Source organism: Ischnura elegans, chromosome 9, assembly GCF_921293095.1.
Source record: "Ischnura elegans chromosome 9, ioIscEleg1.1, whole genome shotgun sequence".
Classification (NCBI taxonomy): domain Eukaryota; kingdom Metazoa; phylum Arthropoda; class Insecta; order Odonata; family Coenagrionidae; genus Ischnura; species Ischnura elegans.
The window spans coordinates 69,482,577-69,504,936 of record NC_060254.1 but is presented as its reverse complement, the minus strand read 5'-3'; the positions used below and the strand labels follow the sequence as shown (position 1 = coordinate 69,504,936).

General features: G+C 37.8%; 1 protein-coding gene and 1 long non-coding RNA gene across 3 annotated transcripts in view; one reads left to right on the top strand and one right to left on the bottom strand.

The window, feature by feature from the left end:
* The first annotated feature begins 3,925 nt into the window (after positions 1-3,925).
* Positions 3,926-6,647, top strand: LOC124165359. The gene is made up of 4 exons (XR_006866212.1): positions 3,926-4,175; positions 4,295-4,493; positions 4,608-4,689; positions 4,958-6,647. It is a non-coding gene; the product is annotated as an uncharacterized LOC124165359 (long non-coding RNA).
* A 10,182-nt stretch (positions 6,648-16,829) lies between these two features.
* LOC124165261 (netrin-1-like) overlaps positions 16,830-22,360 on the bottom strand; it is a 119,780-nt gene continuing 114,249 nt past the window's right edge. For both annotated transcript variants that reach the window (XM_046542585.1, XM_046542586.1), the window contains exon 6: positions 16,830-20,568. In XM_046542585.1, the coding sequence (XP_046398541.1) occupies positions 20,394-20,568 (175 nt within the window). In that variant the 3' untranslated portion in view covers positions 16,830-20,393. The remainder of the gene's footprint in view (positions 20,569-22,360) is intronic.

The window sequence follows — 22,360 nt, the reverse complement described above, 5'->3', positions numbered from 1 at the left end:
TTTAGTGTTTATTAATTCTTGCAAAATATTCCTGGTCACAGCTTGTGTGCAACTGCATTACTAAACTCAAATATCAAGTTATTCACTGTCTATTATTTGCTTATGAGGGGACTAGAAAATTGGCGGATAGTGGCTCAACCCCTATTTCAATTCTTGGTGCCTAGATTGTCTTGGAACTTATTTTTGTTCAAACCAGATTTACATATTTCATAAGGCAGGAGGTATTGTGTATCAGCTATGAATCAAAGATTACTTTGGCTTCTTTTGAGTGGGATTTTGCAGATGGAAAATTTTTCTTCAACCTTTCCTTTAGGCTTGCTTTTGTGGTGTAGGTGTGTTAGCCCAGAGCAGAAGAGTACCACCTTGAAGGTGACTTTTAAAATCCTGTTGTTACATTGGCAGTATTGCTGAACCATGTCCCTGCAATAGAGAACAAATGCTCTGTAATGTGTCAGCCTTTTTGATACTACTTTTCAAGGGTAGGGGCATGAAAATTACAAGAGGATCCTCTTTTATAAATCCTCAAAAGAATCCTCCAGTAGGCCTCTTAAGTATGTTGTCACCTTCTGCACACTTGAATGGGTTTATTGAAGTCGCCACTTGCGATGGACAAATTGATCAGTTTCACGGAAAATAAGGTATAATTAGGGATGTTAATTAAAATTTATATCCATGATCTATCAAATTCATAATTTTTCAATTCTAGTCCTTGCAATTGCAAACATTTTACTGTCAAATATTGGAAAAAGTGGATTGCATTGCACTTCTCACTGTGCTGCAGACATTTTTGAAAACTAATTAAAATGTGACTGAAGTAGCAACAGAAATCAGCCTTGTATGGGATGGAATTGGGCGTCTTCTATGCAGTCACCTTGGGAAGGGGTACCCCTGTGTTTAATTGAATATTTTTCTGGCACATGATATGGATAGTTAGTTGTGTAGCTCAAATACACATTTCATGATTTAGTTTCCTCACCCAGACACCTAGACACTTGGTTGATGGTGAATGCTGGAAAGCATGGAAAGCAAAGTATATTTAGGCATGTTGTGTAGAGACACTTCATTATTTTGCTCGTGGTGATTTGAGATTCATTCCCCTAGCTCCTAAGTTATTGTACTCCAAGGAGTTGTCCATTGCCACTGCTTCCTTTTAAATGCCTCTTCAATCTTGTCCTGTTTTGGCAGTGAGAACCTCTGGTCTAAGGTTGTGTCCTTGTCCATTAAACTATTTAATCTCAAGATAAGCTGGCCTATTCGTCCTTGACTTTCCATTCATTCTGAATCTTCCAATACTGTGACCTCCCTGTCATTCTTCGTCTTAAATTTGGTGTAGCTTGCCCTGTTTTTCCTCGTGGTAATGTTTTCATCTAGGTATAGAGGCATTAGACCTGTTCTTCATTTTGTCTAAGTGTATGCCCATGGTGTGTCACTCAAGGTTTTATTTTTGTGTTTAGAGAATTAAGTTGCAGGCTTCCATACTAAGATATCTTCCAGGGGGATTTACGCTTACAAATATTTTTTCTGAAAAGAAAAATGACACATGAGTGACCACATCATATTTTAGTCTACAGGGTCTTGTCTGTCTTGTCTTGAATTTTGTCTGTTTTCTGTTATATATTGTAGCATTTAACTGCCAAAGGGCCCATTCTTGTTGGGCGATGTAGTCTCCAGAGCAACATGCTTTGTGTGCTCTGAGGTTGCGGCCAAGTGCTACTGCACTTCATATAATTTACTTTAAACGTCATGACTAGAGCGCGGAAAAAAAGTCTCCAATTTTTCAAAAAAAGTCACCTAAAAAGTCATCAATATTTTTGAAAAAGTCTCTTTAAAAGTCTGAGTTATTTCCATGAGAAAGTGGCTAAATTTAACTGAATTGATGAAGAAAAGAGGGTAGAGATGCATATTCGTGGGTTTACATATTATTCTATGGACTTTAAAGACAGGAGATCAACATAATTTACAAAATATTTTTTTTTTTAATTCTGAATAACACTTTCTTTGACGATCAGCAATTGTTTAAGAATATAGTTGACCCCTTTAATTTTTTTAGCTGATCAATATCAATCTTCATTTTGAAACAAGGAAACTATAGTCAAATCACAGGTTATGGATAACAGATTTTATTTATTAATTGAATCATTTTAAATAAAGGAAAAAAAAACTTATTTTCATTCACTTTGAGTTTTATTGCCAAAACATTATTTAATGAAGTAGTGACAGATAAGGTATGTTTTCCATGGCAAATGTTGTGCGTCGTTCGGTCAAAATAAGTTTATACGTCGAAAACGATCGCTCAACTTCACATGTTATAATAGGAGCATATCGCAGCGTAGCCACTTCACTTAAGGTGAGTTTTTGTAAAACAGATGTCTGCCCCTTGACCTCTCCGTTGAGAATCTGAGCGATATCAGTCATTAACTTGAAGCCTTCGTTTTTATCTAAAACATTTCACAATTTGCCATAAACACTTACGGCTTGTTCACCCTTTACACATTCAAGTTTCTTCTTCACATCCATTATTGTCGACTCCGAATCACTGAGGCTAAGATGGAAGATTTAATATATTTGATTTTTTTCTACCAAAAATCCAAAGGATGCTGAAATACATATCATTTCCAGTGGGAGTGTGCTATCTTCTAAGAGTTCTCGAGCATTTTCAATACATTCTGCATCGTCTTCAGGGCCAGTATTCTGTATAACTAGAAGTAAAAAATTAAAATACAGTTTAATTTAGAACGTGCAGTTGTAGTTATTTTTAACTGAGAAAAATTGCAGGATTTCTATTTCATATAATGAAATGGATTCATCAGTCACAATCATAACTACAAATAATTACGTAAATTCTTAATTTTCTCGAAGTGTTGTGAATTGAACACGCAAGCTTCCAGCCATCTTCCAAATCTCGTGAGGACTGGATCCGGAGGCAATGGCAGATCACAGCAAAATGTTTTGTATATTTCCACGCACGATGGTGCTTTCAAAAATACCTACGAAAATATTAAATATTAGTTCTGCAGTAATATATTTAGAATACAGTAGAACCTCACTTATGAAACTTTCAGCGGAAAACCAAAAAAAGTCTCATAAGTGAGGAAGTTTCATATGTGAGGTTTTTTGGTATTTAGCATGAAATCCTTTCCTATAGGGGCTGGTTTGTCTCCAGGATGCAATTACTCATTTGGAGGCAAGAAATTGAAGCCTAATGATCTTATTTTCTCAAAAGTAACACCCGAGATGATGTGTTACTTTAAGAGAAATATAATTTTACATTCCTGAACAACTTTACCGACGGTTGAACAACTAGCATTTCTGGTACTAAGCTGCAAGGCTATCACACTGGAGAGATTTCGGAATGATGACACTAAATGTTCACAGAGAAGCCAATTTTTTTTAAAAGTTGACTCATAAAAAGCGGTTTTCAGGAAATTCATTTTACCACCTATAGGCAAACCCCAGATTGGAGATTGAAGAAATGAAATACCTGAGGAAAGTCATCCAAATTAACCCCGTTCCATTACCATAAATTAATACCATTTTTCTGAACTGACGGCGGCTGACCTTGAGCGTGCTCGCAACCCACCCACTCTTCTAGCCAATCACAGAAGAGCGACAGGAGAAAGTGTGGAAGAGCCCGCAGTCTCTCTCCGAACTCCGAGCAGTGCACATCGCTCTCCAGCTAGCAGTGTTGCCAAGCCGAATCTTTGGAGATCGCACAGCACTTGTTCTGCCGCACCCAAAAGTACCGTTATTCCCAAGGATGGCAACGCCGGTCGGCCGGATGGAGGGGAAAAGGGAAGGGGATGGAGGGGTGGAAGGGGCAGCGCTTCTCATTGGCTAGTTTCTATTTTCCACCCAGCCGCCGTCAGTTCGGAAAAATGGTATAGGGAGCAAAATTTCACTAATGCATCACGAAGGCCACATACAGGGCGCACTCCCCTTCCCGAAGTTGCCCCCGCGACGCTAGCGCCAGGGCAGTAGGCACGTATGGAAGGGTACTACATGAGCTCTCTTGGAATTTGGAAGGAAATTTCGCGCATGCGCAGTAATACAAACAGGCAGTTCAAATTTGGGAGGCCGAGAAGGAGGGTGGTGGAACCGGCGTTAACGGTTGTTAACGGTCGCCGGCGGATTCAAGCAGGGAGAGCATCTCAGGAGGCCAGATATTTGTGAACAAGGTAAGTGATCCAGTGTATTGTTTCAATGTTAGGTTCGTTGAAATTCGGCCGTACTTTTCACTAAGCGTGAACCTAAAATATTGTCATTGAAATCTTTATTATTCATTATACCGTTTCAGACTATCACATTCGCCATCCGATTTGGAGCAGTTACATGGCTGCCGGGAGTATATGGAATTGACGAAAAGGCAGACAGTTTTCAAAAATGTCGTCAAGATCAAGTGAAGAATGCAATTTTTAATATCGGGCTTGATTTAGTGAAACTACTCCCCAGCTCTCACAAGAAGAAACCTTTATTAATATTACTCGGGCATTGGCGTGAGTATTATTCAGTGATTTGAATACATCAGTTAATTATTTAGTCTGTTTGGTTTTTAGTCTGTTTTAAAAAGTGGGGAGGCCTGCTAAATTTCCATTTGCCTTTTCTCTTAGATTCCCCATTGGATGCCGCTAGAGAGGTTATAATGAAAGAAGTCCCTTCCACCTCCAGTGGGATATATACCTTCTCTCTTGCGTGAGTATTATTCAGATATTTGAATACATATGTTTATTATTGAGTCTGTTTTGTTTTTAGTTTGTGTTAAAAAGTGGGGAAGCCTGCTAAATTACAAAATGTTCTTAAAATCCATAAAATTAAATTTTTATCACACACATGCATTCAGGATTGTAATGATGAAGTAGCAATTGAACTCTGCCTCTAAATAAGACCTTTTCTCCTCATATCTATTTGATAGACAACAATGTCCCTTATTTTTATGGCAATTTCCATGCTATTTTTCCAGCTGCAAATGGAGATCTGGGAGTCGAAGCCGGGGAGACAGCTGAGCTCCTATACTTCTTCGACAGGCTTTTTGATAGCATAAATGGTGATTCCCTGAAGCCACCTGCTGGGAAGCCATTACGGTGTGCAGTGTCTCCTTCATCTCAGCATGTGCAATTTTGGGGTGAGGCTCAGAAACTCCTGCAGTCAATAGTGTTCATTCATGGGCAGAAGGAGAGTAGGACTCCCTCTTTAATTAATTGGGGTAGGACTAGGAAGTAATATTAAGGCCCTTTGGCAAACTTTACACAGCATTGGATTTAAGAACCTTACCCCAAGGAATTTAAATCCAGATCCACTTGAAAATAAGTGTGGGAGCATTCGAAGCTATGGGTTTCGATATGATGCTCGAACGTGCTTCCAAGTCGTGCTTCTGCTTCCACTTTGATTTCAATTTCATTGAAAGGTTATTTGTTTTCAATATATTTCATTTTTCATAAAATAGTGGTTTTCTATTATCATTTGTATCATGAGTATATCTGTGTTTCATTTAATTTAAATTTCTAATGTAAAACAAGTGGGTCATAGATGTAGTTCACAAGTCCTACCCCAAGTAAATGTTTCATAGGATTACGATTAGGGATGTGTCGATTCTCAATACCATTGATTCCTATACTTGGTATCGGTATCGAGAATCAATAACTTTAGGCATCGACACATTCCTTAGGATTATAAATTTTGAACATGGGTGGCCAATCTAATATCATTAATAAATCTATTTTTAGTGGTGGTACTAAATTGAACCTAAAAACTGATCAATACAGAAGAATTAACTAATTTTAAAAAAACTTGTACAGATAATCAGTTATCTTTTAACATACACCTATTACTGGTGAAAATGATCGATAACCAATATAATTCACCATTTACTCGTGGTAATTGACGAGTACTGACGGATTTTGCCAGTATTTATAATTAAATTTTTGTAATTAAATGGCTTACAACAGTTACATTTGTCATATAGGTTGGCCATCCCTGGTTCACTTGGTGATTTATAATGTTAGGAGTTAGTATTGGTGCTGATAACACTGAAGCCTGCATGTTGTGTTTTCACAACCACTTTGTGATGCTATTGTTATAAGCCTTCCTTCGAATGCTACTTACCTTGTAAGTTTAAAGTGTTATCAAAATACCACTTTGCAAAACTGAAATCTTCTTGTATTTAAATATCCACGCTTTGATGGCTTTCATGATAAGCCTAATTCAAAAGTATTTTTTATGAATGGTAATGAGTGTTATGATGTGACTTTCCAACACTGAAACCTCCTTGTATTTAAACATCCATATGCTTTTATGGCCTTCCATAATTATAACTGACTTTAATACGTGATATTTTATGGGTGGTATTGTAATATGTAACTTTCCTAAAGAATGTTACTAACTGTTACTTGTATTTGGTGTAGAAGTCTTATTCATATTAGCGCTTAAATTCATGATGCGCTAAGATAAAACTTAGTATTGTGCTTTATGGGATGTATAATGAACTACTGTTATTCTTAAAATTTAACTCGATTTCATTGTACCGCATTTTAACTTTGCATGTGTTACGACATGATTTGGATGTTTGCTTTCATGTTTTGTGGTTTATTTCTGATATCCTGCTTGTAACTACATGATATGTGATTTTTGAGCAATAAAACAAGTACATGTTATTTTGTGTTCTCATTTTCCCTTTCGAAATACGCGGCAATTGAGGTATCCTATAAAGTAGGCATCTTGCACTACGAAAGGGGGCGGGGCTAAATCGCTCTACTGCTGATAGTTCCCTTCCGCCCACAGTGGCGCTACAAACGCTGGTCCCGTTTTTTAGTATTGAGTGTCCCATGTATGACGAAGGCTTCACACCCTATGGACCCGGGTTAATGGCAGAGGCAGAAAGTTTTCAGAGATGGCTCTATCCCTGCTTGAGAGTAGTGTGGACGGAACTTCCAGTGCAACACACTGTCCGGCAGATGGGACATTAAGCCCTGGTTAAGCCAATCGTTACAACCTGGCTAATTCAAACACAGGGTTTCTATACTCCCTCTCTTACCTCATGGCGCAAATGACCCCAGCTGTCAGTTTTCTCCCTCTAAATACCATTCCATAGATAATATGGAGCACCTGGCAGTGGCGTCATTATGGTTGGGGGATGAGGGGATGGATCCCACTCCAAAGCCTCAGAGAAATTTAAAAAAAATTTAAACACAAGTCTAGCTTTGATAAACAGCAACTGCATCTACTTAAAGTTATTTTATGTGCCAAAATGATGTAGAACATATTTACAGGCATGCCATTTTTTTAAATTTTACGGGAATCCCCGTTGCCTCCGAGGGGTGGGGGGTGAAGCCGCCCCCCAGGTACTACCGTCACCCCCAAAGCATATTCCTAGTTACGCCACTGGTACCCCGGATATTCCGTGACTAAGTTCACTTTTCCGGTGCTTAGAAAACTTTTAAGTGAGCATTTGAAATAATCGCGCAACTGCTGTCAGTGATGAATGGACAAAAATAGATTAAGAGCCCGGAAAAATATCCCCTCTCAATAATGTTTACGCAATAAAAAAGAATTTTCCCATGACATTTTAGTAATAATAGATTGAATCTACCGGGTATAGCTTCTCTGCCTGCATTCTTCCGCGAATTCAGCGCCGGGAACTTCGACTCACAAGCCGTGTGACTCATCTTCACGTAATATTTTGCTTCCCCATATCTGAAAACAACACCAGACTGTTTTTGTACTTCGATATAATGCTTATAAGTCATTCCTGAGTCGAAAGGAACTGCCTTATCTCTCGCGTTTTGAATTTGACTTTAATGATTACGTTACTACTGACGACGCGAGTTATTCTCCGAGGGCTTTCGTACTAACTCTCGTTCAGTTACAAAATAAACGCTTGCCACCAGGCAGTCAAGGTCAAACTATATTTCATTTAAACCCGCAGATACAAGTTGGGTCAGTTTTGATCTGCGCGCCGCGTAAGCAACTTTCCTCCGGCTCAATTCGTCCCGCGGATGAGGGATTAGCCCGCGGAATGAGTCCACGCATGCTGTTTTCGCCATCGTGTTGAATCACCAACGGCTTACGTCCATACTACAAATACGATAATCTTTTTTGGATGACCTTGGAAGCCAAAATTTTGATACGCGAGGATTTTAAACGGCTCATTTAGGTGTTATTTCGCTGGGCGACGGGAAGCATAACCTTGGAAAATTCTACACAATCTTCCGTTAGAGATAGATATTCCGGATTAACGATCGTCTACTGCAGTTAAAATTAATATCTAATAAACAGCATCGCTCATAATTAAAACTTATTATTCTTCATTGACATATCTATGTAATAAGCGCATACTACCCCCATTCCTGTGACTAAAATCGGCGCGCCTACCGCAATCTTCTCGTAGATCAGTTCTCTGACAAGTCGTACAAGTGAGGTATTTTATCACATTGGACTGGAAAAATACGTTTCATAACCGAGGTCGTCGTATAGGTGAAGAGTTTCATAACTGAGGTTGGAAATACATGGGTTCATATGGGGTTATTCACCGGACCAAAAAAAATCGGCGTATAAGTGAGGTCATCGTATAACTGAGGGTCGTATAACCGAGGTTCTACTGTATATAGAATTGTGTTCATACAATGTGTATACATTCACCAGTCCTTGTTGAGCCTTCATTTTTCCTCTTCGACCGAGTGCCAAGAGCGCATTGTTTGCCTCTCTACAATGTAGGCTCATTTCGTTACCATCTACACTCAACGTGAGACATTGACTTCGTCGGAAATTCTAGATAACTTTTCATATATTTGTATCATTTTTCCACTAATCTCCTGCAAAAAAGCAGAGTGCTAGCATACACTGTAGCGCTGTCCCCTTGTCAACAGACCATCCGGGTTCAAATAAGTTGGTTCATAATGTCCCTTCGTGAAGTCTTTGGACACCTCTACCAAAAAAAAGGGTGAGGTGGCCCAAGGAAAGTAGCAATATGCGAATTTAACATGCAATTGGATAAGTACATGGTGAGCGTACCCTCACATATCCAAACCACCTTCGAGTTGAAGCAATGCATGGGTTTACTTCATGAACGGTGGAGTAATCGAAAGAATACATTGGAGTTTCCGGAGCTATTAATAAAATTCCGCAGTAGCAATTGTTAGTAGCTTACATTTTACGGTAAAGATCTGCTCCGTGTAGTATGTACCGCATAAAAAACCAGATTTGTCCGACACAAATTTGAACAAGTGTGGTCACAAGAGCCAAATTTTAACTTGGGCAGGTATTATCAATAAAAAGTCCCAGAAAAGTCTCTTTTAATCGAAGAAGTCCCGCCACAGCAAAAAAGTCCCAAAAAGTCTCTAAGAAAGTCATTAAAAACTGTATTATTTGATGAGATTGGTGAAGATTTGTATTTAAAACCACAAAAGTCCCACTTTTACAAAAAGTCGAAAGACTTTTTTCCGCGCTCTAGTCATGACCATATGGATCATCTCTGAAAAAGTTATGGTATTATCTATCCACTGTCCTCACTCGTTATCATGGAAAAATGCCCGTGATGAGATGATATCCTTGAATAAAATATAGAAGTAATCCTTGAATTTCCTTTTTAGAAAAAAATATCTTCCACACCTCTCCATAGGGGATATTGTCTTTTCAACTTCTCCAGTTGTTGCCTTTGCTTCCATTGTAGCAATTCTTACTGACATTGTGTGTATATATAATGTTTTGTTTTGTAGATTGTTTCATAAAGCAATTTTGATGTTTTAATTAATGCTAACAGTAGCAGTTATTGCTGTGTAAAAATAATTTCCTTTACAGTTGCTATTTGTTCTTGCTGGGAAATTGATTGGCTCTTTACTATTTTACTGATTAGTTCATGGCCTGCTTGCAATGGATATTTGAAATACATAATTCAAATTGAAAATAAATTTTTGTAGAAAACGTTTTTATCATGAACTATAAAGAATACTAAAATTTTTCTGTGTGGAATTGTTCATACGTATACAAACCAATAAGAATTTGACTTTTCAAAAATTACAATGTAAACAAATTTGTTATGACTCTAATCATTCTTGATCCTATAAATGATCGAAGTGCGGCAATCGGATTTTGGTGGCCATGTTTTGAAATGATCTCCATATTTAATTTTAAATTCTGAAAAACAATGTAGAACATTGTCAACTGGTTCCGAATAATCCTGAAAATGTTACTTTGATAACTGGTCCGAAAGTGGGTTAAAATTGAGTAGCAAGATTAGAACCGGATAAGATGACAAGCAAAAAGAGAGTATAAAAGCATTTTTTTTAAATGGTGGCTTATGAATCTGTTCCTTTTCATGTAAATAGTGTTTGATTTAAGACTTAAATTGCCTTTAATTGTAGCAACACTGACTTATTGTGCTTATTTGAGTGGGTAAGGTAGAAATGAAGCATTTTTGAATTAATATGACTTGATGGTAAATGATATTAATTGGGATAAAAATTACTAATGAAATAAATTGGCTATAAGGTTATTGTCCCGGCATGGAAAAATCGCCCATTTTATTTTTGTAGCCATAAGTGGTGTTATTTTACCCTGAAATCAGAGTTTTTTTTAACAATAAAGTAAATGATGTTAATGAGTGTTATGCTTTTAGCAGGCCCATCCATTGCCCTGTATTTTGGATGCAATTCACTTGGGATAATTTAAGTGATAATAAACATAGTATTAACTCAATTCGCATATGTTTTATTCTTCACTACTTCATTCATTCAGTCCCAGTCATTTTTACACTCTGATTTCTGACTTTTTCCATCTACCACAGGACCGTTGTCCTCCTTTTTCTACTATATGTTCCTATCCCTTTATTTCCTTACCTGTGTATTTGTTTGTATATTTTATTCTTCACATATTCAACTTTCTTGAAGAGATGAATTCCTATTCAACATCTGTATTTTCAAATGAAAAATATTGTGACCCAGTTGTCTTCTTTTAGATTTGTTCTCCCATCTTTTTACTACATAATTGTATAGTAGGAAAGAAATCTTCACATTAGTGCAGATCGGCTCATCAGAAAGTGGCTTATATTTCAGCTGTGGATATACATACATAGTTCTATTTTCTACCACAACATTCAATGTGCAGTGAGCACTCCAATCATTCCTGTCTCTGTAATTCTACCCAAGGCAGAGCTAATTGGGGGAGAAACAATGTGTTGGAGGCAACTCACCTCTATGCGGTGAGTTGGCTTTGGTGAATGGACCAAAGTGTCATCCTTGACACTAGAAAGACTGGCTATGGCTACCTAGAAGGACCATTATCTGCTATTTTGACCGGTAGTAATTATTTTAAATATTTCTTCGTTTATGTTAAAAATGAGTAATACCTTCATTAACCTTAATCGTCCTTGTGATCCCAAAAGGGGCCATCTAATGTTTTCGTTTATGGCCTTGCAGTCCATATAGAGACCATTGAGGCACACTTAGTTTAAAATTGGCTTATGTTGAGTTTTGTTGCTCGAGAGTTAACTGGAGAGCTGCTTATATTTTTATCCTGGGCCATTTAAATGCCTGGCCATGCAGTGATACATCTGGGATTTAAAGCCATTCTTTAAAGTTTAAAGATAACCTTTTTCTTTATTATCGATACAACTGAGGAAATTTTTTTTTCAAATCATTTTACAATAAAAAATTTAAAATGAGCAGCGGTCAAGTTGCTTCTGCTTCTCCTGCCCTGGCCTACCACACAGCAGTGGCGGCTGGTTGTAATTTATCTAGGGTGTGCATTAGAGCAGATATAGGATGATTTAATTATATTATGTTAATCCTAATCCATGAGCGTCATATTTCGTCGTAATAGAATACATAGCAAGCAAAACATATCACTGGTACACTCTACCCTTAAAATTGCATGAACAGAAATAATATTAGCATGCATGAAAATAATTATTCTCAACACACCTTTACAAGTGATGGTAGTTGAAATTCATTCTCTTTTCCTTACACCCTATGAGGAAGTAGTGTAGAAAACGGCTATACAGATGGCTCTGTAGACGGACTAGGGTCCTGGGCGCAGGTAGTGTAGGTGGCGGCTACACCACTACACTACCTGCTAGTCAGTCACCAAAAACATGCGCGTGCGCATTCGCATGGTTTTGAGTCTGCTCCCATCGCCCCTTTGAACAGCACATACCCCCCCGCTTACCTCGTCCCGCCAGAGCTCCCTCAAGCGATCGCACAGACCGAAAATGCGCCCGGCATGATGCCACGGGATCGCACACTTATAGAGCGGTGAATTCGAAAAGGAGATAGCTGTAGCGTTCGGAGGCTCATGTTTCTTGCATATTCAGACAGACTTGCATTGCAGACAGTACTTTTATCCTTCGCATTGCAAAGGAATAGTTTTCTTTTATAATTTATTCATCTTTGGGTGTGCACTTGCTAACATGCGTATACGCACGCGCCGCCACTGCCACACAGCACTCAGTATGGTAGATATGCTGCTTATTTTCATTAAAATTGTAATAAGAAATGCTAAATAAATAAATGTGCTAATTAAAAACATCACAATAGTATGACATAATATGTATAGTATTGTGATTACCATTACATGCATTACTGTTACGAATAAAATAACCCATCATGTCGACAGGTGTTGGTCTTTTAACGTAGACAGGTGGTATAACTCCATTCGTATGCGAAAAAATCAAATTATGTTTTAACACGATGTGCACCATGAAAATAAATGAAAGTTTGGAAAAATTTAGGCGACAAGAAAAAATTCTTGGCAATATGTGTAAGCATAGAGTAAGTATTACGATGGCTAAGTTCTAACAACACGTATTTCAAATTAGGCCGTTTGTAGTCAGGTATCTTAAAAAAGTGTAATAACATTTAAAAAAATAAAATATGTACAAACAAAAAAAAACAACTCTTTTGTTTGCAAATGAATGCTTCTTTTTCAGTTTTATGAACTTTTGGTTTTTAATTTCAGTGTACAAAAAAATAATCTTTTTTTCCTCTCCTGGAAAGTTGCTATTTTTCAGATATGTGTTGTTAGAACTTAGCCATTGATATACTTTAAGTTTTTAAGTAAGTAGATATGTGAGTATAACTATAACCAAACTGGTATACACTCATAGGTGAATCTAAGGGGACCCTCTGCATGGGGTACATGCCCCCCCAGACCCTTAACCCTTTAACTGCGCAAATAAGCTGAAATACAACTCCACAGAGGTGCAAAATAATAATATTTTTTTATTTTTGCATAATTTTATTAATTATAACTTTTTACTTAAGGAAAAAATGTTTCAAAAATATTTAGGGTAATAAAAATAAAAAGAGGTCTAAAAGATGTCCGCATGACACCTACTTGTCAAAGGAAGAACTTCTAAGTACACATTGACTGGGAGAGTGGAAGAATAGTCCAAATCGTCACTAGACGATGGGAGCAGGTTAAGGGTTAAAAAATATGCAAGATTTTTAATACGGTCCCATTATCATTGCGTTCATTTTGTATTACGAGGTATCCTTGTGCCCCCCCAGAACAAAATCCTGGATACGGCTATGCTTGTGCCCCCCCAAAAGAAATCCTGGATCTGCCCCTGTATACACTAACTCTATGGTTAAAGTAAGTAGAGGTTTCCGGTCAAACTGGCGGGTGTGGTTCTAATGTGAAGCCAGCTCTAGACAATATGGAGAACGAGAGAACTTTTGAGATCCATCTCTCAAGCTGTGGCTCAATTCTGCTCCTAGACATCCCACCTAATGCGTTTTGGTGGCAATCAAAAAAAACTGAGTGGCAAGTTAATCTTCATTTCTGAATAAAATGAACACATTGGGAGAGCTATTGGATCTTCAAATGAATCTATCAATGACTCATTCATAGCTTGAGACAACAACAATGACATGATGGAAATTAACTATTCCCATGCTAGTAAGCTATTAAAAATGCCCTTTACAGTCCTCCGATTGAGGGAATCTCCCCATTGTTTGCTATTTGTTTTTCAGGTTAATGCTGCTTAGACTCATTTTTGATGAATGACAGTTTCGGGCACATTTGATCTCCCGTTTTCCTCTTGGTCTGTAAAACCACGGAGAATGAAAATGGGATAGTGGGTGGAGGAAGAGAGATAAGATGTATCAGTATGTAAGATTTAACACTTTCCCGGCGAACAACATGTAAAAACTCTTCTCGGGATACCGCGTGGGTAAGATTATATGAGAGCACCGACGTTTCGGGTACAGACTCGCTACCCATTCTCACGGCTACTGAGAAATCAAAATGTATCAGATTTGCCTTAGATTGCACTTGATCTCTTGTTCACTCGTCCAGTTTTCAGACGGCATGCTTCCTATTACATATATCTATACCTTCTAACTTCCTCTGCCCTTTCCCTATTGGTCATGATGTTCACATCTTCACCATCATTCACTCTCACAACTTTTTTTTCTCAACATTTATTTTCATTCCATAGTCTTTCATTTCTTCTTCTAAACTTTTTATCATTCCTTGAATTGCCTGGTTGTCATCAGCTGGGATCACCATGTCATAGGCAAATCTGATAAATTCTATTTCTCTTTATCCAACCCCTATCCCATTTTCATTCTCCATGGCTTTCCTGACTATCTCCTTTATGAATGTATTAAATAGGGTGGGTGCAAGGCAGCAGCTCTACCTTACCCCCCTGATGATTTCCCATCATTTCTATCATTTTTCATTAATAATAATAATTTTCATTACTCCATATTAAACATACAAACAATTTTATTAGCCACCACCTGGGAGTTGCACAATTCCCTTATCAGCCTCCTATCCTTCCAGTCTACTTTCTTTATTTAGCTTATCACACTTTACCCTGTCAATTGCTTTTTCCAAATCATGAAGAAGAGGCTTACCTTTTTCTCTTTCCCAATATCTTTCACCAATTGTTTATCTGGCTCCACTTCTTCCTCTGCAGTGAAAATGATCCTCATTTATGTAAATTCTCTTCCATTACTTTTTGGAGTCTCAGATCTAGAACTCTCAACAATATCTTAGCTACATGTGAAATCAGACTGATAGGTCTGTATTCTTTCTGGTGCCTGTCCATTTTGGAATTGGTATCATAATTGTCTTTACGAAGTCATGTGGCTATATTCATTAATTTATATTTTATTGCACTACTCTACTGTATTGCTTATTGGAGATTGATTAATTGCGTGGTACTTAATATTATGGCCAAAATATTTGTGACTGGCTATTGACGTACTACATATATCCATCCATTCTTTATTTAGAGTAAAATAGTTTAAATTTTGTAGTTATAACTATTTAAAATAATGGATTGCTTACCTCTTGTTGAGTTATTTTTGTACATGAAATTGCAAGTGGGATATTGTGTTGTCAGAAAAAATGACTGTTTCACGCGATTATTTTCTGCTATGGCTCTAGGGATTGAAATCTCATCCATGTTTCCATCAGTTGGCACAGATCTCTTTTTCGGTCGTTGAAACCACTGCAGGCACTTAATCGAAAAAGAACGCACAGACATTAACAGCAATTCGTAACACCTATCTAAGCATTTAATTAAATGACAGCTGTAAATACATACAGTTACAGAAAAAGTGCGGTAGGAATGACTGTGTGATTCTGAAAATCAAGGGTCAAGTGATTTTGGTCTCTGAAAACCTACTGCTTGAGCTATCATTCTGAGGGATGGCAAAAATGATAGTGTGATTCAGGCTTCAGTACCATTTGAACTGATTATTATCATTATCGTTTGTACCCACTTTAACATTAATGAATAATTTTTAAGTTGAATAGGAAGTATCATACAGATTTCACAATTGCATGAAAGTCACATAATTTTAACTATGATTACAGTCTGTATACTGTAGGGTGGCGTACAAGGCTGCCGGCTACCTGATTCGGTCCTTTCCTCCCCCCTGCGCTTGTGCCCTAAGGCAGCTGTCAGGCCCATGCCCCATCCTATGTAACCACACAGGCCTGCCAGCTACCTGAGCCGCGAGTGTAGGGAGGAGGAAAGGACCGACTCAGACAGCTGGCAGGCCCATGTGCCATCCTATGGTATACAGACTATAGCATATATCAATTCAAAAGCAACACTCAAAATTTTAGCCTTGTTTTTGTCCAAATTATGGAAATGGTAAAATGGATCGATTGAAAGAGTGGGGTCTCATTGAGCTGGGAATCAGCTCTTTGTGCTCAGGTTAAAGGCTTGCCTCCATATTACTGAGGTTTTAATGTGAATTGAAGGTTTGCCGTTAACTGAAATTTACTGTTTATCTGTTTTGTACTTCTGAATGAATTCTTTGTTGTCAAAATAACTATTTAAATGGACTTCTCATATGGTGTTATGATATTGCAGTGCGCTGTTATGATGCTGGCCTCTTGACTAGGCACATGCCCAGTGCTTCAATCCCTCGGAAAAATGCTTCCCTTGTAGCGACTGTCTACCACACTTCTCCTTATGAGACAACTAGTCCAGGGGAACTTATCCTCATACTTCCTCTTTGCTTCTAAAAGTTGTGGACTGATATTAGGGTCTGAAATTTGAATTTGAAAGTTTTAAAGCCACCGTTATAGAGGAGGTTCCTAATGGAAGACATTATTTACTGGCAATTTTGAGTATTTCTCAGGTCTTTAGACTTGAAGGATCACTTAATGTTATGATAGGATTCAATCGTTTCTCATGATGAGTGCTGATAGCAAAAACTATATTAATTGGCTGAAGGTATTTGAATTGTTTCGCAAGCATTACAATCTTCATTCAAACTGTATCGTGTCTCCATGTATCCTGAAACCTCTGGTGAACTATTTACCTTTGAGAATCTCCATGCATTGATGCAGCAGTTGGACATAAATAATGGATACAACAATTTTTATTACCAGTTATATTCTCAAATAATTTTGTACATACAGAGAAATGTCCATTGTAAAAAAAAGACAAGAGATTGATATAATAGCACTTCATCACTAAATTGGACAAATTGCTATTTTCTCCATTAATAATTTTCCAATCTGCAATATTTTTTAAGATTCAACATGATCATCTTTAATTTTATAGTTTTTCTACATCTTATCTTAAATTATAACTGAGTACATTACACTTTACAAATAAGTTAATCCTGTTTCTCTTTAATATATAATATAAATTAATTACATTCCTTATTCTTAAATTACGATGGTAAATGGAAAAATTGGAATAATTTCTTTCTACACAACACTCAATGCTTTTACTTGAAGGAAACACTACGTCAGCCTTCAATTAGTACATTAATTTTTTTGGCTTATCTTAGCCACATTTAAAAAATTCTCATTGAACTTGAATGAGCTACTGGGTCTCAGTCGCAGAAAATTCCTGTAAAATCTTGGATGATAATTTTACCAAAATTGAAAAGTATACATTCAAGCAAAGTATTTTTTTGAAAATTCACAATCCAAATACATACTTTCTTCAGTGGTATTTACTCTTCACAGAGAGATAAAGTTTTAACTTAGCATTTTGAATGGTGACTATGACAATATTTTTGAATTAGTAGTGCTCAATGTCTTCAAAAAGTCATTATTAATTTGAAAAGGAAATTTTTTGAACAAATATTTTCTTTGTGAAAAAAGAACCTTTCATTTAAACAATCCTGCTGAATATTACTGGAATGCTTAAACAACATAGGCATTCTCTCACGACTGATATAGCATTATTTTGTCCCTGGTTTCAGATGTATAAGCCCATAATTCTACACGATATGTCTCCGTTGAATGAAGCATGGATTTAAATGTTTCATGTCACCTACTTCTACAGTTTAGGAAAGCTTCTTTTGAATGGCTTAATGCTATGGTTTAGCCATCACAGCAGCCTTGCATGCCATTGTTGTACCACTTGTGGCGTTCAAGCTTTTTTTTTTAAATACCTACAATATTATCAATTAGTGTAATAAATATATACATTGAGGAAGAACAACTTACAACACCTTTGATAGCATACATGGTCAATATTGATTGTGAGCGCCATGCATAGTTGTGCTTGCGCCAAAATCATCTCTTCAAAATTTTGTTGCGTGTTTGAGTAACATTTTATTTCTTCTGCCTTTAAATGCACATGAAACTGCTAAAGAAGGGCAGATATCCCAGTTCAGTGTTTTTAGTGCGGTAATACTTGCAAAAAGGAATTTATATGAATTCCAGTTAAAGTTTCCTTAATTTTATTTTGCATAATTATTTTTGCTGGTGATGCAAATGTTTAGTAATGAATGATTTAGTGGACTACATATTAATTTTTGACTATTTGTCTCAAGAGGAAGCTTCAGCACACTAATAGAAGCTTAATGTCACAGCAACATTATAAATATTTTTCCTTCCTTCCTGCTGACAATGAAAAGTATTTCAATTCTGTCAAGTGGTATTAATTTAGTTATACCAAGCTCTAATGTTAGGAATCAAAAAGGAAATAAACATTTTACATTTTGACATTGAATGTAGGTGGATTGGCAGACTAGATAATAAGACATCTTGATTTTGTATGAATTACTTATATAACCATACTTACATAACCAAGCACCATACCAAGGTTAAGTATGCAAATACCCAATTGTTTGCACGACCTTTCAAGGCATTTGTGCAATGTATAGTTTGGTTGGGGGAGACGTTTACCTGCATGCAGTTAGCCATGGAATACTTAGAAGTAGCCAGTGCATCTCTGTGTTTAGTTTTTTGGACGTATTTTGCTTTTTTTAGATGGGAGGAGCTCATTAAATGCCTTTCAGATCTAACCGATGATTTCATTTGATTTTGTTTGATGAAGTACCTCAACTAGTGCAGAAATTAGAAGGAAAGGCTATTCTGCATTAAAATCATATTTGCAAAGTCCATCTTAAACTGTGAAAAATTTAGTTTGAAATCATGATTGGATTGTAAGGAAAATTTTGCCCCGCTCATACATCCTCAGGATAATCAAGACAATGTCTAAAATGTGTATGAGCATTGTCTCAGAATATTCTAAAAATAAATAATAATGTTGAAGATCTAGTTCATTTTGTAAAAATGCCCTTGTACTTAGAAATTTAATTGCTAATTGTTGCAGAAAAATAAGGGCTGAGTTTTTGAACGTTACATAGAAATATCTGTTTGTATTATAAAGGAATATTTTTGCAGAGAAAATTAGGTTTTGTAAATGAAATGGGAATAGAACCTAAATAAATTCAAATAGTGTGACATAGTTAAGGCCGATAACTATTCATTATAGAACTTAAGAACTGTAATGAATCTAGGGTATGATGCAAAATGTTCTGTTTGCCTCTTGTGCTTCTGTTAATCGTGTCTACCATACATAATCATCTCTATCATGTGGTTTCTAATCAGTAGCATGTAAATGTAAAATTTAGCATGCAAAAATTTGGCACTGGTCACATCCCTTATTGCTATGTACACACCAAGAGCATTTCAGAGGACAATGACAAACAGACAATATAATTGAAGTCATTGCTAACTAAATCCTTCAATTCATTCTTCTCGAACTCTGAAATATCCCTGACGTAGGTCAAATACCATGGTACACTGAAGAGCGTACTACATTTGACCTGTCCTATGCTAATATATTTACCATGAAAACTATCAGTTTTTGGGTGGTGAAATCTAAAGCTCATTTCACGTCTTGCGTGCCATAATAACCTTCACCCTCTGTCAATACATTTCAGATACCATACGCATTTCTGGTGATACCTTATTGCTTCTGTCTCTGATCCGATATTTATTGCTCTAGATGATGGTTCAGTTTTCTTTCCTCCACTTTATGATTTAAGTAAATCATAAAAAAGTTTTTTATTGGTACCCACTCAGAGTGAGTATGAAACTAAACATAAAATCTAAATCAGGAAATATGTGTCTGAGACACTGCTGTATGCTCTCTTGAAACCAAAAGACACAAATCCTTCTGCCTCATTGAACACAAGTAACCAATAAAGCCCATCAATTACTGCATTTGAGAATATTGTCTTCTTTTTTCTCACCATCAGTCCCATATGGATCCACCCTCTTTTTTCCTAGACATTTCCTTTTATTGCTTCACTCTAACCAGAAAGCACATAGTTGCACACGAATTTCATTCTATCTTCCATGCATCTCCTTGGATACCAGCACACGCTCAAGGACAGCATATATTGTGTCAGCTGGAACAGCTACTGAATTAGAAAAAAAAAAATGACATCTAGCCAAGCAATTGAACCACATGATGCCTGGGAAGAGGGGAAAAGAGTATTCATTTTTGTGTCAACTTCTTTTCTGTAATGTAACACTTGTAGTAATCGCTGGCGGCCCGTCAGTCCTCTTCCACACTTTGCACTGGCCCTCCTCCTTTCTTTTGTATTCCTTCCTTCTCATTTATTCCTCTCTCTTTCCCGCCATCTCCCCCACCATTTCCGTCTCCTCCCTCCGTCATCTCGGGCTCTCTATTTGCATTTACGGCCCCGCCTCTGGAAGCGACGCATCCGCCTGTGCCACTCATCCCTCCACTCGATGACGATGGAGCGGCGATCAACCTCCAGCCCCGGGCCACGGCCTGCTCCGACATTGATGCCACCGGTCACCCCGCCGACCTCCTCTTTGCCAAGGATGAGGTAGGACCTGTTTATAAAAAATCAGAAATTTGGATTAAAATTCAGAGGTGGTGCAAGATCTTAGATTTTCCCAGCGTATCAAGTGCAGAAAGGATACAAAAATTCTGCAGAGGAAAAATCATTTGCGTTGACTGGGATTCGAACCTGAATCTCCCGATTTCCGGTCAGGTGCTTTAGCCAGTTAACCCTGCTGCTGCAGCTCAATCTCCAGAAACCTACTAGTCACCTGCAGCAAAAGTGCTGAGTGCATGGCAGGGAGGAAAAAAAGATACGTTCACAGTAGCCTGCCGTGCGAATGTACCAGGTACATTCACAGGAGTGATAGGGTTAAATTACTTAGGAATCATTCTCCTCTGTGGAAATTTGACTTTACCAGCCAATGCGAATGATTTTTTTCTCCATGGAATTTTTGCACAATTTATGCATTACGGGTGATTCCGAGAAGTTATCTCCATGGCTAGTCCCAGTATACTTTAATTTTGCAAAAAGGATTATTGAGTTTTCCACGAGGTAATTGGCTCCATGTCTCCTGACATTTCGAAGAAAGACTAGCTCTTCATCCTCAGGGAATCTTCTGAATGCCGTCTCTGAAATTACCGTATAAGCTTGTGTAAGAGGCGCACACGTGTAAGAGGCGCACCCCTATTTTGAGGATCGAAGCTATAAAGAAAACAAATTTTGCGACTTTTTTTATCCTATCGTGCGGTGTTGCAGACGTATGCCTGGAATTTCGACAGTTATCGAAATGTCCTCTTTCAGTACTATTTGAAAAAGGAAATTTTGATAACTGCGGCGGCATAAGAGGGAGTAGAAAGAGTTCCGATCCTCTCTTTGCATACGCCATCGCTCTACGTTGCTTGTCCTACTCACGAACAATTTTGTTTAAAAGCTCTCGCAGAAGTAATGCAATAGAATTGCAGCCGTGGAAAATTTTAAGGCAAAACACGACAGGCAAATGGCATGAGCTTTCCCAAGAGATTGAACAACAATCGGGGCAATCTCAGCGCCGTAGGTTAATAACCACGTCGTAGATTTAAGGCCCCTTGCACACACACCGATTTTGGACGGCCGGTAAAATATCACCGGCACCGGCAAAATGCCGGTTATCTGCCGGCTATTGTCACTGTGGATCGCCGGCGCCGGCTCAAAAACGTAGCAACGTATCGTTTGACCGGTAAAAATCCGGCGTGTGTGCAAGCATCGCTTCGCCGGTAAAATATCGGCCAATATTTTACCGGCCGTCCAAAATCGGTGTGTGTGCAAGGGGCCTAACGGAACTACACTCGGCTCTCCATCAGCTAATGCCTCTGCCGTTTTTTTCCTTTCCGAGACTCCACAGGAAAATATCAAGTTACAGGGGAACAATGGAAACGTGTTTCATCCCTACCCCATTCCACCAACTGACCTTTTTCGGTCTACCAGGTTCAATTCCCCGAGTTTCTGGAGGTCAAATGCTACGTGAGTCACCTTCTGAGCTCGAAGATATCTCGATATCTTTCAGCAATTGTATGACACGAACGAGGTTCTAAAAAGAATTAGACCTAACGCGACGTATATCTTACAGCATTTAAGTTTTTTGAGCTCTAATTGATTGACACAAAGATTTATAGCTAAAATAAGGCTATTAATATTCAACATAGTCCAAACAGCACAATTTCGGAAGAAACAAGCGTAGCATAAGCGCATTCAAACAAGACGAGACGGACTGGAAACTAAGGCAACGCAAACTGCGTATATCACATTGCTGCGCCTTCGCCCCTTCGCTTTAAAGGCAACGACGTCACATGCAAGATCGGACG